The 17,303-nt window shown below is 39.3% G+C and overlaps 1 protein-coding gene across 1 annotated transcript in view; it reads right to left on the reverse strand.

The window, feature by feature from the left end:
* The window catches only part of LOC124282667 (glutamate synthase [NADH]-like), a 99,082-nt gene that overhangs the window by 38,319 nt on the left and 43,460 nt on the right, over window positions 1-17,303 (reverse strand). The window contains 1 exon segment of the mRNA XM_046718692.1: window positions 15,193-15,300. Within this exon segment, the coding sequence (XP_046574648.1) occupies window positions 15,193-15,300 (108 nt within the window).

Below are 17,303 nucleotides of genomic sequence, written 5' to 3' on the forward strand. Positions count from 1 at the left end.
ATCTAGCAGGTCAATGTAGCAAGAAACTCCAATTAGGGCTCATGTTTTATCTCACAAGGGTACCGGTATGTCACGATACATGTTTCTCAAAATTTAGTGGAAGCCCGTGTTTTCCATGAACTTGTTTTGTTATTTTTCAATATATTTGCATGCATATATTTGGCATTTTATTATATAATCGAATAAGATTTCCTTTCGTACCCATCACCTGATTTGAATTTTGCAAATATACATTTTCAAATAATCAATGAAGTACATCAATATAAGGGACCATTCATATTTATATGGCTGCGCACCGCCATATAGCTGGAATATTGCTGAGTGCGCGTGTAAAACTAAACTCACTATATGGCTGTGGGTGGGGGTGATGATTGTAAGGGGGTCACCCATTTTGTTCAGGGAGCTAAGGGGTCAAGCATTTTGTACACACGCATCTATGTTTAATATGATGCTTAGAAATTATGGGAAGGGGAGTCATAGATATTGTACATGACATGCAGGGTGGGAAGCCACTTATTTTCGTACATACACTTTCATGGGGAGGGGGAGGGGAGGGTAATTCACATTGTACATGCTTCTTCATAAACATCATCATCACCCCAAAGCCATACATTATGAACGGTCCCTAAGGGCAGCTATCCAAAATGAATAGAATTTATCAACATTTAATATTGCATCACATTATTATGAACATATACATTTTCAAATAATCAATGAAGTACATCAATATAAGGGGGCTGCTTCAGACCGCCATATAGCTGGAATATTGCTGAGTCGCATGAAAACTAAACTCACTATATGGCTGTGGGTGGGGGTGATGATTGTAAGGGGTTCACCCATTTTGTTCAGGGAGCTAAGGGGTCAGCATTTTTGTACACACGCACTATGTTTAATATGATGCTTAGAAATTATGGAAGGGAGAGGGCGTCATAGATATTGTACATGACATGCAGGGTGGAAATCACTTATTTCGCACATACACTTATGGGGAGGGAGGGGAGGGTAATTCACATTGTACATGCTTCTTCATAAACATCATCATCACCCCAAAGCCATACATTATGAACGGTCCCTAAGGGCAGCTATCCAAAATCGAATAGAATTTATCAACATTTAATATTGCATCACATTATTATGAACATTTGTTCGTTTGAATAAGTCTATCAGTAAATTATGCATTGAGCACGCTCTGAACCCTGTCAACATATGCATATTATTTGGGGAGGGGATGGGGGTGGAGAATGGTGAAAGGAAATCTTTCTCAGATCATGCAATTGAAAATTCACATCAAAATGTCTTGTGCAAGTCGTTGTTAAGGATGAAATTGCATATAATTTATTTGAACTTTTATTTATTTACAAAATGTGTAACTTCACTAATGATTCTTTGATGGGACAATTAACAAAACTGCACTCACAGACTTTCATTCTTACACTTGTTTGGAAGGGATGTGATGATTCATGTTTCTTAAAGGTTAAAGGTTAAAATGTTACATAGTAAGGAACATTTAATTATGAAAAAGAAATAATTTAGTAAGGAACATTTAATTTCTCCATAAAAGGAGATGTTTAGGTTTAATGAGCACTCCCTTGCTTTGGCCATATTGTTTTTCACATTGACAAAAGAGCTGGATGCTGAGAAAGCTTGCTTGGCCAGAGGACAGAAGTCATAAATGTATTGAGATGTATAGATGTTGATTGCTGGGAGACACACTCTTCAGGTATTTGGTCAGCTGTAGAATTTGAATATGATGTTTCTTTATTATTGTCAAAGTGTAGGTTTTTCATTATTTTGCATTTAAATGTGTGTGCAGTGAAACACACTGAGATTTGGAAGAGTCCATTATTTAGAGTACAGGTATTGTTAGATATCAGCATTTTATGTACATGTTCCCTTGTCAAGATCATCTATCGAAAGTATATTAGAGAGAAGTTGTATATTTGTAGTGTTTTAAATCAGAGTTATTTTCAGTGTATGACCTACATTTCAATATGTTTTGGCCACCTGTCACCCCTTTGGTCAAATAGAGTAGGACTTCCATTTCTTGGAATTGAGAGTCAGAGATACACTGTTTCCAAGAATTTGCGTGTGCCAGCGATGTTTGTTTACGAGTACATTTAAGTCTTTTTGAGTGTAGATTGGAGTTGTAAGAGATGTTATTCAGTGTCTTATTATTCAGGGTATGATAGATTATTTCTGGCAGTGTAGAGTTTAATCTCATTATTTTATTGTTCATAATTCATTATATGAGAGATTTTCTAAGCGTTCCTATAAGAGATTAAGTGTAAACATTTCTGAATTATGAAGAAGTTATTTATCTGAGTTTTATGAGTGTACAAATGACAAAGAGAGACAGAGTAGATAATAGGGAATATATTGTATACTTATGAGAGCTCATTATTGTTTTCAGAACTCCATGATCCATACTTCCTTGTGTTTGGGAATAAATGGTGTTGGAAGACCTCCCACTATAGACTTGTTCTTTGACCTGTGAACCACCACCCATTTTGTTTTCTTATCATTTAATGTAAAATGGCTTTTGTTACAATTTATGACTCCTGTTAGCAAAATTGCTACATCAGTACAACTCCTATTTAATTTGAAATAATCGTTTCCGAGAATCTCTAAAGAAAATTAAATCTGACAGAATAACAACAATCTTCCATTGTTTTGCAGGACAATGTCAAACAATTTGATGTCAAGAATGAATGTTGATGGGCAAAACGGCAAGTTTTCTTTTAAGAATACAAGGTTGTATTCAATCATCTCTGGTAATTTAATTACCAAATGCAGCATTTTCATCATGACCATAGCAAATAATATATGACAGTAAAGCATCATCTAATTCATCCTAATTCATAGTCTAATTGAATAATCAACTTGCAATTGAGGATTTTCTTTGAAAATGTTTAAGAAAACTTCCATTCCTTTAGTTGAAAATATAAATTGTTTACATTTTTCGTCACATTTTGTATTGATGCTGTTCATATGTTCACTTGGCAAGTTACAGCAGTGAAATGAACCTTTCAAGTGATTGATTAAACAAATACTTGAATCATTTAAGACAATATATCTTCCATATAAAATTATTCATGTATTTAAATATAAAATTTCAGAATGTGTCCTATCTCATGGGAATGAGATGGGAATGCATCCAAGCAAATTTCAAGAAAGAGTTAGGAACGTTTCTGAAGTATCCACCTGACCGCCAGGCAGGGAGTGGCAGAAAGAAGAGAAGCTGTATGTCAGTTTAATGCTATATGCAGATGATATTGTGTTATTATCACAGCAGAGATCACCTACAGACTATGTCATGTGTGATGTTTTACATTATGCTTTAAACCACGTTTCTCCGTGTGAGTTTGTGTTCATAAAGATTTCATAAAAAGTGACTGGTTTTATGTGCTGTCTTCAGGTATAGTTCCTGTTCATCTTGGATCCCTTTCATGGTGAAGGTAATTGCATTGTGTTTATTCAGGTGTCTGTCTAATAGCTGAAATTCAGACAAAATGTCTTCTAGGGACAATTTCCACCTTTTCAAGATAACAATACAACAGTAAATAGTTTTTCTTAATTTGGAATACTCTTTTCTTCTTACTGGAATTATAACGTCCAACTGACATAAAACTTAAATGAACATTATATTGAATGTGGAATTTTAACCAAGTATTTTATCAGGTAAATATTTTACTGCAATTTTATGTTTGAACACTGTTTATTGCAGGTAGCTTTTTGGGTATTTTAGCTGGATGCATGAGTTTGGTGCTACTGTAGTGTAGTTTAAAGATGAAGTGCGAGTCTATTTACAGGAAAGCGTAATACCTCCCAGACACAACCACGGAACAACCCATTTTCAACGTTAATAATATGTCAAACTTCAACGTTGATTCCACGTCGGATATCTACATCTAAAAAATTTTCATATACAACCACGGAACAACCCATTTTCAACGTTAATAATATGTCAAACTTCAACGTTGATTCCACGTCGGATATCTAGGTCTAAAAAACTTTCATATACAACCACGGAACAATTTTTTTTCAACGTTGATAATAGGTCAAACTTCAACGTTGATTCCACGTCGGATATCTACGTCTAAAAAACTTTCATATACAACCTTTTTTCAACGTTGATAATAGGTCAAACTTCAATGTTGATTCCACGTCGGACATCTACGTCTAAAGAACTTTCATATACAACCTATATTCAATCTAATTTCAACGTTGAGGACCAACCTATTCTCAACGTTGAAACAACGTTGATGTGCCTGCTGGGTGTCTTGTTTCAGTCAGCCTCTCTGAACTCTGTACAGATGCTGGGTACTGGGTTTTTTCTTCAGCATCATTTAAGTACTTGACAATTGCAAGATCATTTTTTTCCAAACAATAGCCTTGAAACCTCAACTCATATCTTTGATATTAAATGTTAAGTAGTAATAATAAAGTGATAGCTTTCTTGTTATCAATGACATGCATTAACTTCTAGTCAACGTGTCAGTGAGTTGAACAGAGCACAGATAAACAAGATCTTAACAAAGTGTCATGCTAAAACAAAATTCATAAATACGAGCCCATCCCTCTTCACCCTCACTGTAGTGTAATGCATGAAGCTTACATAAAATGTCCTTCAAACCAGGAACTGCACAACAGCCCCAACCACCCTTCATTGTTCCAACAATGAACTCCACCAACAAATACCTCCATTCACACAGTTACCACCCTTCCTGCATAATAACGCCTTTCATCTTATTAATGGCTAGATATTATTGAGTTCTCAAAACCTTTCTTGTCCACTGTCAAAATAACATTTATTAAAAAGACATTTCAATTACCAACTATCTATCCTCTAGTTTACATTTGGCACTTTTATTGACATGAGACAGAAATGTATATTTTACAGCATTAATACGGTAGTGGTACATGGTTGGAGCATTGCTAAAGCTATGAATAGTAAGGCAGAGAAATAAATTTGCCATTTTCATTCATAATTAAGATAATTTGTCAGCCAGGTACCAAACAATTAAAACCTGACAGCTGCATTGTTTTGTTAGTAGGGAAGGTTAACAGGTTAATGAGTATAGCCTGCCTTAACACATCACTGTAATATGTGACATGGTATAAACACTCTCTGGACTGCCAGGTAACATGCAACCAGAAACTGTTTCTATTACCTGCTGAGGGTACAGATCAATGCATGTGCTCATGACCTGACAACAGGCTATTTATGACAATGATATCAGTCCTGAATATCACAGGTGACACTGCTGTTGACGAAGCAATTACTAGATCACGATGCAGATGAGATGTACATGTTGTTCTAACAGGGGTATATGACATCATCCTAACATTTCAGATAACATAAACATAAAGTTTACATAAAAAAACTGTAATGTTATTATTATTGTATGTGTCACTTGCCCTGTGGCTAACAGGTGTGACTTGCAGCATAGCATACATACTGAATCATAACAGTTCCTGTCAGAGACCCTTCAACAATACATTAGAAACATGCGGATGGGGGCACAGACAATGCAGCCATTGTCACCAGCAGGTAGACAGGATTATAGGATTGTTGACATATCGTCCCTTGAATTATGATAATCACCTGCATTTTAATATTACCCCCTTTCAGCTCTAGCAGCCTATACTAATCACAGTATTCAGCTCTGGCAACATATACTTAATGCTCTATTGCTTGTTATAAGTAACAGATGTTAGGTGGACTGGCTTCGCTGCTTTTGAGATAGTGTCATCATCACAACCCTATCATACTGGATTGGGATCGGGTGGTCAGTCTTGGTTGACACATGTCATCATATCCCAATTGCGTAGGCCGATGCTCATGCTGTTGATCACTGGTTTGTCTGACCCAGCAGGAATACAGCTGACAGCAGCAACCAACCAACAAGACCCACTACCCCCGGCATGTCCACAGCCAGACTGCATCTGCTGCTGAAATCGGTTTTTAGGAGCAGAGTTTGAAACAATCTGGTGGAGGGTATTGTGAGGCCCCATCTGAGTACAGATTGTAGCACTCAATGAGCCCCTGGGACCTGTTTTCACAAACATCACCCACACAGGGAAATGCAGAAATCCTGAAGCCTGCTTACGGCAGTTACAAAACTAAACCATATTTTGGTGAAAATCTCCTCTACTTTTTTATCAACGACATGATGAAATGTCTGATTGTCATCAGTCTTGGAATAACAACAGCAGCAAGACCAATTTGCTATAATTAAAGGAAATTAATTAATAATTTGTACACATTGATTTAGTACTGAAAGTGCTTTAGCGTCTAAGGCAACAGTTTTAACCAATTCAGAGTTTAGATCAAAACCTGTTACCACATTTCATTCCATAGCTATAGTACAGACCTGGAGGAGTCCATTATTCAGAAGGTATACACACCCTTTATACCCCTATTTTCTGTCGTAATTAGAGCAGTCTTGATGGGAGTGAACCTGGTCAGCACCTAGCCAATATCATATTTCCCCCAAATACACAATACACAACAGTCTTATTCCAACTTAAATACAAGATGCAACTTAAATATTTATTTGGCACAGAAATATTGCAATAGGATATTTATCCCACTGGAGATTCCTTTGCATGGAAGTTCTATCCTTGGTGAACATTTCCAGTGGAAATTGTTTCCCAGTATAATATTTCCACTTGTAGTTGCTGGAATATTAATGTGAATATTTCTCCCTAGGGAAAATATTTGACCTGGACACAATATTTGTTTGCATTATCACCATTAAAAATGGTATGATTCTGTATCAAGACGCATGACATATACAACCTGACATTTATATCGGGGTGTTGGTGCATGCACAGCCTCATAACTGCTAGCTCTCTATGAATGATAAATGGGTACTTATATGTGTGTCAGTCCCAAAATATACCCCATAAAAATTATATCCCTGCTGGGTTCATTCACACACAGCCATCTGTCAGTCATTGTATTTTGAAATTTCAAGTGCACAGCAACCTTGTGCTCCCAGAAGAAACAGGGCACTGAAATGTCAACTGTCAGACTGGCTCAATGGTGTACTTGCTGTTATCGTGACAAGCAGTCATACCACACAATACCAACACTGCCATTTTTTCCCAAGTTGAAGGAGTGGATTGAAACTATTGGCAGTGGACATACTGAATCAACTGCTGTTGTAGATTGTGTAACAGATTGCAATGTGGGACTAGCCTACATGGAAGTGTCTTGCCAGGTATGTACAGCCTGAGGGATACACATACACTGAAGTATTGATCAGTATGTCTAATATATTAGGCAAGTAACTAATGTCCAACTCTAAATATGAAATAGCACTAGAGGACAAGTGATGACAGGTGTCCAGCTCTCAATATGTCATGACACTAGAAGATAAGTGATGACAGGTGTCCAGCTCTTAATATGTAATGACACTCGAGGACAAGTGATGACAGGTGTCCAGCTCTCAATATGTAATGACACTAGAAGTGATGACAGGTGTCCAGCTCTCAATATGTAATGACACTAGAAGATAAATGATGACAGGTGTCCAGCTCTCAATATGTAATGACACTCGAGGACAAGTGATGACAGGTGTCCAGCTCTCAATATGTAATGACACTAGAAGATAAGTGATGACAGGTGTCCAGCTCTCAATATGTAATGACACTCGAGGACAAGTGATGACAGGTGTCCAGCTCTCAACATGTAGTGATGACAGGTGTCCAGCTCAGCTCTCAATATGTAATGACACTGTCCAGCTCTCAATATGTAATGACACTCGAGGACAGGTGATGACAGGTGGCCTAGTGTTGTGTCCAGCTCTCAATATGTAATTGCACTAGAAGATGAGTGATGACAGGAGACTTAACCACTGACTGACATTGTGATTATGCCATGAATTGTTCAAGTGATTCATCACAACTTCCAGCACTTGATCCACATGTATTATTTACTGTTTTCCTCACGGAGCCCATCCCACACATGACCAGGCTGTTACAACTGGCTCTCCTCGGTCGGGGTGGCTTCCACAGGTTCATGTTGTACACCAGAGAGACAACCTCACACGATCAGGCTGTTACAACTGGCTCTCCTCGGTCGGGGTGGCTTCCACAGGTTCATGTTGTACACCAGAGAGACAACCTCACATGGCCAGGCTGTTACAACTGGTTCTCCTCGGTCTGGGTGGCTTCCACAGGTTCATGTTGTAAACCAGAGAGACAACCTCACATGACCAGGCTGTTACAACTGGTTCTCCTCGGTCCGGGTGGCTTCCACAGGTTCATGTTGTACACCAGAGAGACAACCTCACATGACCAGGCTGTTACAACTGGCTCTCCTCAGGCGATTGGCTTCCACAGGTTCATGTTGTACACCAGAGAGACAACCTCACACGATCAGGCTGTTACAACTGGCTCTCCTCAGGCGGGTGGCTTCCACAGGTTCATGTTGTACACCAGAGAGACAACCTCACATGACCAGTAGAAACATCCGTACCTCGATGCATCCTGGCTACATCTAAACAGCATCCACAACCTCTGATGCAACAGGCTTGATAAAGCATCATTTTGCAACATGTTCCATAATTTTTCCCAAAATTTCACTTGTTATAATCTCCATTGCAGGATCCTGAATGTAGTTTCCTTTAATGCTCTGAACCAAATTTCTCAAATCTCATGTTTTCTTGCTGCAGTGGTCAAGAGCTCCAGCAGTCATCTTGACACAGACCTGGATGAGGATTTGCAGCTTCCTCACCTCTTGTCACATACAATGGGATACCCCTTGTCACATACAATGGGATACCTCTTGTCACATACAATGGGATACCCTTGTCACATACAATGGGATACCTCTTGTCACATACAATGGGATACCTCTTGTCACATACAATGGGATATCTCTTGTCACATACAATGGGATACCTCTTGCCACATACAATGGGATACCCCTTGTCACATACAATGGGATACCTCTTGTCACATACAATGGGATACCTCTTGTCACATACAATGGGATACCTCTTGTCACATACAATGGGATACCCTTGTCACATACAATGGGATACCTCTTGTCACATACAATGGGATACCCCTTGTCACATACAATGGGATACCTCTTGTCACATACAATGGGATACCTCTTGTCACATACAATGGGATACCTCTTGTCACATACAATGGGATACCTCTTGTCACATACAATGGGATACCCCTTGTCACATACAATGGGATACCCTTGTCACATACAATGGGATACCTCTTGTCACATACAATGGGATACCTCTTGTCACATACAATGGGATACCTCTTGTCACATACAATGGGATACCTCTTGTCACATACAATGGGATATCTCTTGTCACATACAATGGGATACCTCTTGTCACATACAATGGGATACCTCTTGTCACATACAATGGGATATCTCTTGTCACATACAATGGGATACCTCTTGTCACATACAATGGGATACCTCTTGTCACATACAATGGGATACCCCTTGTCACATACAATGGGATACCTCTTGTCACATACAATGGGATACCTCTTGTCACATACAATGGGATACCTCTTGTCACATACAATGGGATACCCTTGTCACATCAATGGGATACCTCTTGTCACATGGGATACCTCTTGTCACATACAATGGGATACCTCTTGTCACATACAATGGGATACCCCTTGTCACATACAATGGGATACCCCTTGTCACATACAATGGGATACCCTTGTCACATACAATGGGATACCTCTTGTCACATACAATGGGATACCTCTTGTCACATACAATGGGATACCCCTTGTCACATACAATGGGATACCTCTTGTCACATACAATGGGATACCTCTTGTCACATACAATGGGATACCTCTTGTCACATACAATGGGATACCTCTTGTCACATACAATGGGATACCCTTGTCACATACAATGGGATACCCTTGTCACATACAATGGGATACCCCTTGTCACATACAATGGGATACCTCTTATCACATACAATGGGATACCTCTTGTCACATACAATGGGATACCTCTTGTCACATACAATGGGATACCTCTTGTCACATACAATGGGATACCTCTTGTCACATACAATGGGATACCTCTTGTCACATACAATGGGATACCTCTTGTCACATACAATGGGATACCCTTGCTCACTGCATACAGGTGGAACACTTTACAAGCTTTAGAAATCAGTGTTCAAGAACTGTTTTAGCTTTTCTATCTAGAAGATCTGTACATATTATTTCAATAAGATAAAATCAATTTTCAACTGCCATTAAAACTTTCAGTGCTGACTGGCTCTAAACTCCCCATTTCTTAGTGTGAAACTGACACCCTTACATTTGCTGGTGACATCAATCATTGAGGTCCATGATGCAAAATACATCACACAAGTCAAGGCAAGTGCGTCATTCTGTTACATATACACCTAGCCATAAAGGTATTGTTTACACATATCAAAACCTGGGTGTAAATCTCCTCTAGCTGACAACATCAACATGTTGAGGCCACAATAAATGAATTGTTTTATTTTCATTAAGAAATTTTTGAGGCATTATATTGTTTGATAGCATATTTTGTTTAACATTCCTTTCAAGACATAAGCGTATACACACAGGAGCAAGATGGGTCTCACATGAAGCAGAATATTTTGTAAGAATACAAATATGATGCATTCCATGTAGTAGCCCACAAAGGGCAAGAACACCTGTAGTTACATTAAATATTACAATTACAATGATGTGAGGTGGACATTTGTTGGTGAGGTACCCAGGAATGAGAACATCAATCATTACTCTATATCAGCCTTTACAAATTTACATTTCATGAGGCTAGTCTGATAACTCAAATCTCACTGATGCATGCAACTTGGTTATCAAGGTTGCACAAAGGACACCTGGATAAATGTCACCAACAGATTTAGTGTTTCCATCTTGGCTGCCTCATCGAGTTTCTGCAGGAAACTTTATTACCTTATTAACTGATATACAGTCTGCAGGGTGATATACAGTCGGTGTCGTACGTCACACCTGCACTGCTTGTTCAAAAATAATTGCAATGGAAGGTCATATTTTTTACCTTACCTTTTTACAGATCCTACTGTGAATTTTAAAACTGAATTTGTTTTCTGAATATGCTCTGTTTAAAATCTGTTTTTATACATTTGTGAGTTCCTTGAACTGGCAAGATGCATGGATGCACGACAGTAGTGGTGTTCCGATTAACTGAAATAATCGAAGATTGGTCGCAGTGACCAAACGACCAAGCAATCGATCACATTTTCTCATAGTCGAACATAAACGATTTTGGAACTACTGTTTCAGTCTTTGAAATACTTGACAATGGAACATATCTTAGAAGTTGTCAGGGCCTGGAAACATGTTTATTTCTTAGAAAACTCACTTCACTAACTGAAAAGTCATGACTGAATATTTCTCTAAGACTCCAGGGTGCCGTTCCACTAACCGATCTTAGCCCTATGCCAATCGTAAACCCCTAAAATCCCAATCTTAGCACGACGTTACGATCGGCATACCGTTCCACTAACCAATCTTACCCAAGTCAATCGTAAAGTTAAGATTCAAAGTCTAAGTTGCTCATGACAAACTTAGGATAGCTAAAATCAATCGCAGAGAAATTAAAATGATACCTTTCCTATTCTATGTGAAAAATAAGAGCGAGCATTTCACGGTGAGTGTCCCCTAAAGTCCCTCATGAAATGAATTTGTATATTTCTGTGATATAAACAAACACTGCCCTGAAGCCTTACAAATGTCAGGCCAGTCTGACCACTGTCGTCATTGGAACAAAACCGAGCGAGTCGGTGTAACACATTTGTACAACAATATTGCAATGTCATGGTTAAGAATAGGGACAGCCGTGAAGTGAACAATGTTCTGAAGCAAAAAGATACAAATATGTTTGATTTCACTGCGCATATTTGGTGGGGGATTCTAAAGGCAGGCCGCGTGTTATTCAAGACCACTGACAGATTCTACATACGTTATAGCCTCGTCACGCTCTGACACAATTGACATTTTTGAAGTCCAGACTTAAAACCTGTTCTCAGTATATTACTTATAATCTCGGCTGTAAATACTCTCGTGTAAATTATCTGTACATAGCGCTTTGAGCATGCCCCAGGATGTGGAATAGGCGCACTATAAATATGCATTTATTATTATTATTATATTATGCCTGATACCCAGCGTTCACACGCACTTGCACCTGAAACCAAGGTGCTCACTACCCTAATATTTTGGTCTAGGTTTTTTCTCCACGTTTACACTTGGTTGGAAAAATACCCATGAAGGCCCGCATTAGAATATTGAACTTCAATAACCCATGCTTGTCATAAGAGGCCACTAACGGGATCGGGTGGTCAGGCTCGCTGACTTGGTTGACACATGTCATCGGTTCCCAACTGCGCAGATCGATGCTCATGCTGTTGATCACTGAATTGTCTGGTCCAGACTCTATTATTTATAGCTAAGATACAAAGTGAAAGCTGTGCATCTTAGCTAGATTATTTACAGACCGCCGCAATATAGCTTGACTATTGCTGAGTGCGGCGTAAATCTACACACACTCACTCACTCAGTTGGTTCGTAAACTACTTCCATCATTTGCTAGACTATGCAAAGGGAGATAACTCGTGCCTCGCATTCCTTTATCTCTCGCACGAAAGAGCCTCGATCTAAGCTTGGATCGGATCGTAAGATCGGGACCGGCTACGATCAGCCTAAGATCGGTTAGTGGAACGGGTGTAACTTTTAGCTAAGATGATTGTAAAATTGGCGTAACTTGCTAAGATTGATCTTAGGTAAGATCGGTTAGTGGAACGGCACCCAGGAAGTTTATGTTCATGATATATTTGTCATCACTTTAAAGAAACAAGTTGCATCATGTTATACTTTTCTGCAGTAACAACCTGGATAGGAAAATCTGAAAAATGACACTAACCAATTTTTTTCAATGATTGTTCGTTGGTAATGAAGCAATCATCAATTGTGAGATTTCAACCAATTCCCAACACTACACGACAGTCTTCCTGATCTGCATTGCTCAATGCAACAGCGGCAGTCTTGCAGGCTCACCTCCCATATGAAACTGACTTATACTTTTCTTCTACCAGCCAACAGTGGGGGAGAGAGGTAACAGAAACACTGAATTGCCTTTTTTTTTCATTATATACCTACTGAAAGGTATTCTTTTAGAAACTGTAAAGTAATTTAAATAAGTATGTCAAAAGGTGTTGTCGGTGGAGGTTATTATAAGCTTAGAAGGTTCTGTATTGCTTAAAGCTGCTTTCAGGAATACTTCACCTTTATGATTATGGTTTGAAAAATAATTGTGTCTGGACCAGACAATCCAATGATTGTCCAGTGAGCATTAATAGTATAGCTGCCATTGATGACAAGCATGAGCTGATGAAGACAAATTCTACCCTTCCTGTTCATGGATCCCATTCAGGAAGATATACATGATCACCTATACTAAAACTAAATGCTTAAACCTAGGGTGAACTCATGATATATTTTGGTATACAAGCAGATAATCACTGACTGTCAAGTGTACAATGTGTGCGACTCTGCATGAACACTTGAGACATGTCTATGATCCTCCAGGTCTCGTAATGAATACAAAATAAGCCCCAGCTGCTCCCCTCTACAACCACTGCTCCAACTGGATTTCCTGTCTCCATTGAATGCTGGTCTATAAACATTTATTCAGTCATTCATTCACCAGATTCCCCCAGATCAATATTTCTGCGAACACATTAACCTGCACCTACTCCATCACACGGCTGATTAAACCACGGAGTGCTTGTGTACACTATTAGTACACCATTAGTACACCGACAGTCATCAAGACACCATCAGCCCGTTTATAAGCTGATACACCTGCTCATGATTGGAGAACTATAGAACATTAGTCCATAAAGTAATAAGTTATATGTACGCCTGAATAGTGTGGTAAATTACTTTTGTTTTATTATCAATTATTTCCAGTAGTGAACATGGTGAAACAGCAATCTCTAATATGCCAGCTTACTTCTTTCAGAAAATAAAATATAATTTTTTTTGTTAGCAGTCTTGTAATTGATTTATCATGGAGTAAATTACAGTGTCTTTCACCACCACCGCCACACTGTCAGATTCAGACAGCAGCGCTTAGCAACAGACTCCGCTGTAGAAGAACCAGCACCTCCTCCACATGGGACAATGTATTACAGTAGGAGTAACTGCAGGGTCTTCCAACGCCCACATTCTTCATTTAATTAGAGCCCTCAGACTCGGCTAAGCTGGCCAGACCTACATGTGGATATGTGTAGGACAGGGGCTGCTTGGTCATTAACTATACATGTCCACGGGCAATCAGTATAGTCACTGGCCTCAACAGTGGACGAAGGATATGGCTGACAACAACATGTCACATTATTGGGCAGAGCCATGAGAACCTGCATCACTCGGAATTTGTATTTGTGACAAATACACCAAAAACATCAAGAAGTTTAGAGTTGCTTGTGTACACATATACCTAAGGGGCAGTGGGGTAGTCTGGTGGTGAAAGCGTTCGTTCGTCACGCCGAAGACCTGGAGTCGATTCCCAACATGGGCACAATGTGGGAATGCATGAGTTTAGTTTTACGCTGCTTTTATATTCCAGCAATATCATGGTGGGTGGACACCAGAACTGGGATTCACACATTGTACCGGGCATGTGGGGAATTGAACACGGGTCTTCGGTGTGACAATTGAATGCTTTAACCTCTAGGTTACCCCACCGCCTTTTAATTGGATGACATGACCACCTGTGTCCCCATATTTCACTTGATATGCCGATAGTATTGCACATGATATGCATGGTGAGTAGGTCTGTCAGCTCCTGTAGCAATATTTTTCTAGTCCTACCATGGCAGCTGGGTGCAGCAAATAGATTCTGCATGTGACATGCATGTGGATTGATACACGTAAATATGTCCTTTTGAAACCTGAGTTGTATGTGCCATAGATTGTATTAGTAAAGCTATATATGTTGGTAGCAGATGGGTAATTAAGTCTGATAACTTATCGGGGTAAACTATCAAGAGTAATTAGTCACTGACTTGTCTGTCTGGTGTCAAGGGTGCTTGTTACTGTATGTGCTTACATGGAACCAACATTGTCTACAGTTGTCACTGTCCCTACCTTCAGGTTGAAGCTTGTGGCCATGTCGGTGAACATCTTCTCAGACTCCTCCGCCGTGTCCTTGTCCAGGAAGAGCAGCCCTGTGGAGTACAGTCCCGGCCTGGGCAGCTCCCGTGACCCCATCGCAGTCTCTGTACAGACACACAGACACATCACCAACACACCTTCACAGACAGTAATTATACAAAACAGAGATACATATGCTCTATAGCTCATGAGAATTTTTCAGGATTATTTGCAATGAAAGGTTTCTTTAGAACTGACTTCAGTATATTTTAAGTGTATTAAGGTATAAACACATGACAGGGTGTTCAGACAATATAACTTTGAAGTCAATTCTTATAGTGAGTGAGTTAATTTTACACCACACTCAGCAATATTCCAGCTATATGGCGGCGGTCTGTAAATAATCAAGTCTGAATCAGACAATCCAGTGATCAACTGCATGAGCATCGATCTGCATAATTGGGATATGATGACATATGTCGACCAGGTCAGCGAGCCTGACCACCCGATCCCATTAGTCACCTTTTATGACAAGCATGGATTACTGAAGATCAATTCTAACCTTCACCGGTCAGTTCTTATAGATAAATAAGTCATCTAATGGAATGCAGCTGGCTAGATTTGTTCTTTCATAATCTTGATTGGTTTTGCTGTCATAAATATATATACATGTATTCCTCAGTCACTGGGCAGGATTAAGCAGGTTTGTGGGAATGGCCATATTCCTTCAGATATTTAGTAATATAAACATAACAAGTCTAAAACTAAAAACTTGGAAGCCACAGAGGCGCATATCATTTCTGCAAGCAATTCAGCAATGGTATGTTTTTATCTCTTGGTATTGGGAAACTAAAGAAACCTTCTTATTCATACTCCTTACATCAGTTTGTCAGTCAGCCAGCTAACCCACACAGCGACACACTTCAGAAGCCGCAGTGGCTGAGCGGGTTAGGTGGTAGACTTTGTGTGCTGGCGATTAGGTGCCTGACTGAGGGTTCAAATCCCGGATGGGACTCAACCCAAAGAAGTACTAGAATCTGTACTTTACTGTGAAAGTGTAATCCCAAAGATAACATGTGTTACATAACTGAAGATAACTGATGAAACTCATTGTTTACTTAACAAATTACCTGATTATCACTGATAACAAAAGTCAGCCATCATTGGCTCCTACGAGGAAGTGTCTAGCACTCGATATGAACCAGAAGAAAAGTTTACTCAATATGCAGCCAATGGTACAGTACAGCCCCACACTTGTCTACAGATGAAGCTGCAGATACATATACAAGGTGAGCTATAGCAACAGCCTATCACATGACTGAATGTCAGTAGATAGTAACCCCTCATGACGTAGATAACATCATGGTGCATGTGCAGTGTGTTGTATAACCACCATATGAGAACCACTTTCCCATCTGTCACGCTCCTTCTTGGACAGATGCCAGGAATGAACACACTCACCGAGAGTACCAAAATTGAATGACCATTATCATTAAAAAAGTTTTAGAGACTGGAAATTTGAAAATGGATAATTTCATGACATACTCAACCAAAATCTTGTAACCATTACACCTTCATTTCGGTCAGTCCTTGTGATTAACATGATATATGAAGGGCACATTCTATCTGGACTCAGTCACAGGCATGACTCACTAGTCCAAATCAAATTACATTTATTTTTAAACTCTGCTGGATGGTATGAATTAATGTAACTGTATTTCAAAATAACCATTCTCTAGATGACTGAATCTGTTGGCCTATAATTGGAGTTTTATCACAAGAGAAATCAGGTCTTAATTTCCGCCTCATCACCTCAGCTCTTCATTGCATGTGTCAATAGCTAGGGTCATCTGGATCAATGGACATCATATCATGATTGGATCAATGGACATCATATCAAGATGGACTAGCCATTGATGACAATCCCATACAGCTTCTTGCTGCCACCTAGCATCTGTGTAAACATGATATATCTCTGATGAACATCTCTCACTTCATCCCCCACCTATTACTGTACCTTTACAAGTGCTATCCTATCATTCAGTACCAGACTTCATTGAGGTAAATAGATCGCCTGTTTATATGCTATTGTCCTGTTATTGTAT

The sequence above is a fragment of the Haliotis rubra genome, unplaced genomic scaffold, assembly GCF_003918875.1.
Source record: "Haliotis rubra isolate DU_JTF1 unplaced genomic scaffold, ASM391887v1 Scf300, whole genome shotgun sequence".
In the NCBI taxonomy this organism is placed as follows: Eukaryota; Metazoa; Mollusca; class Gastropoda; order Lepetellida; family Haliotidae; genus Haliotis; species Haliotis rubra.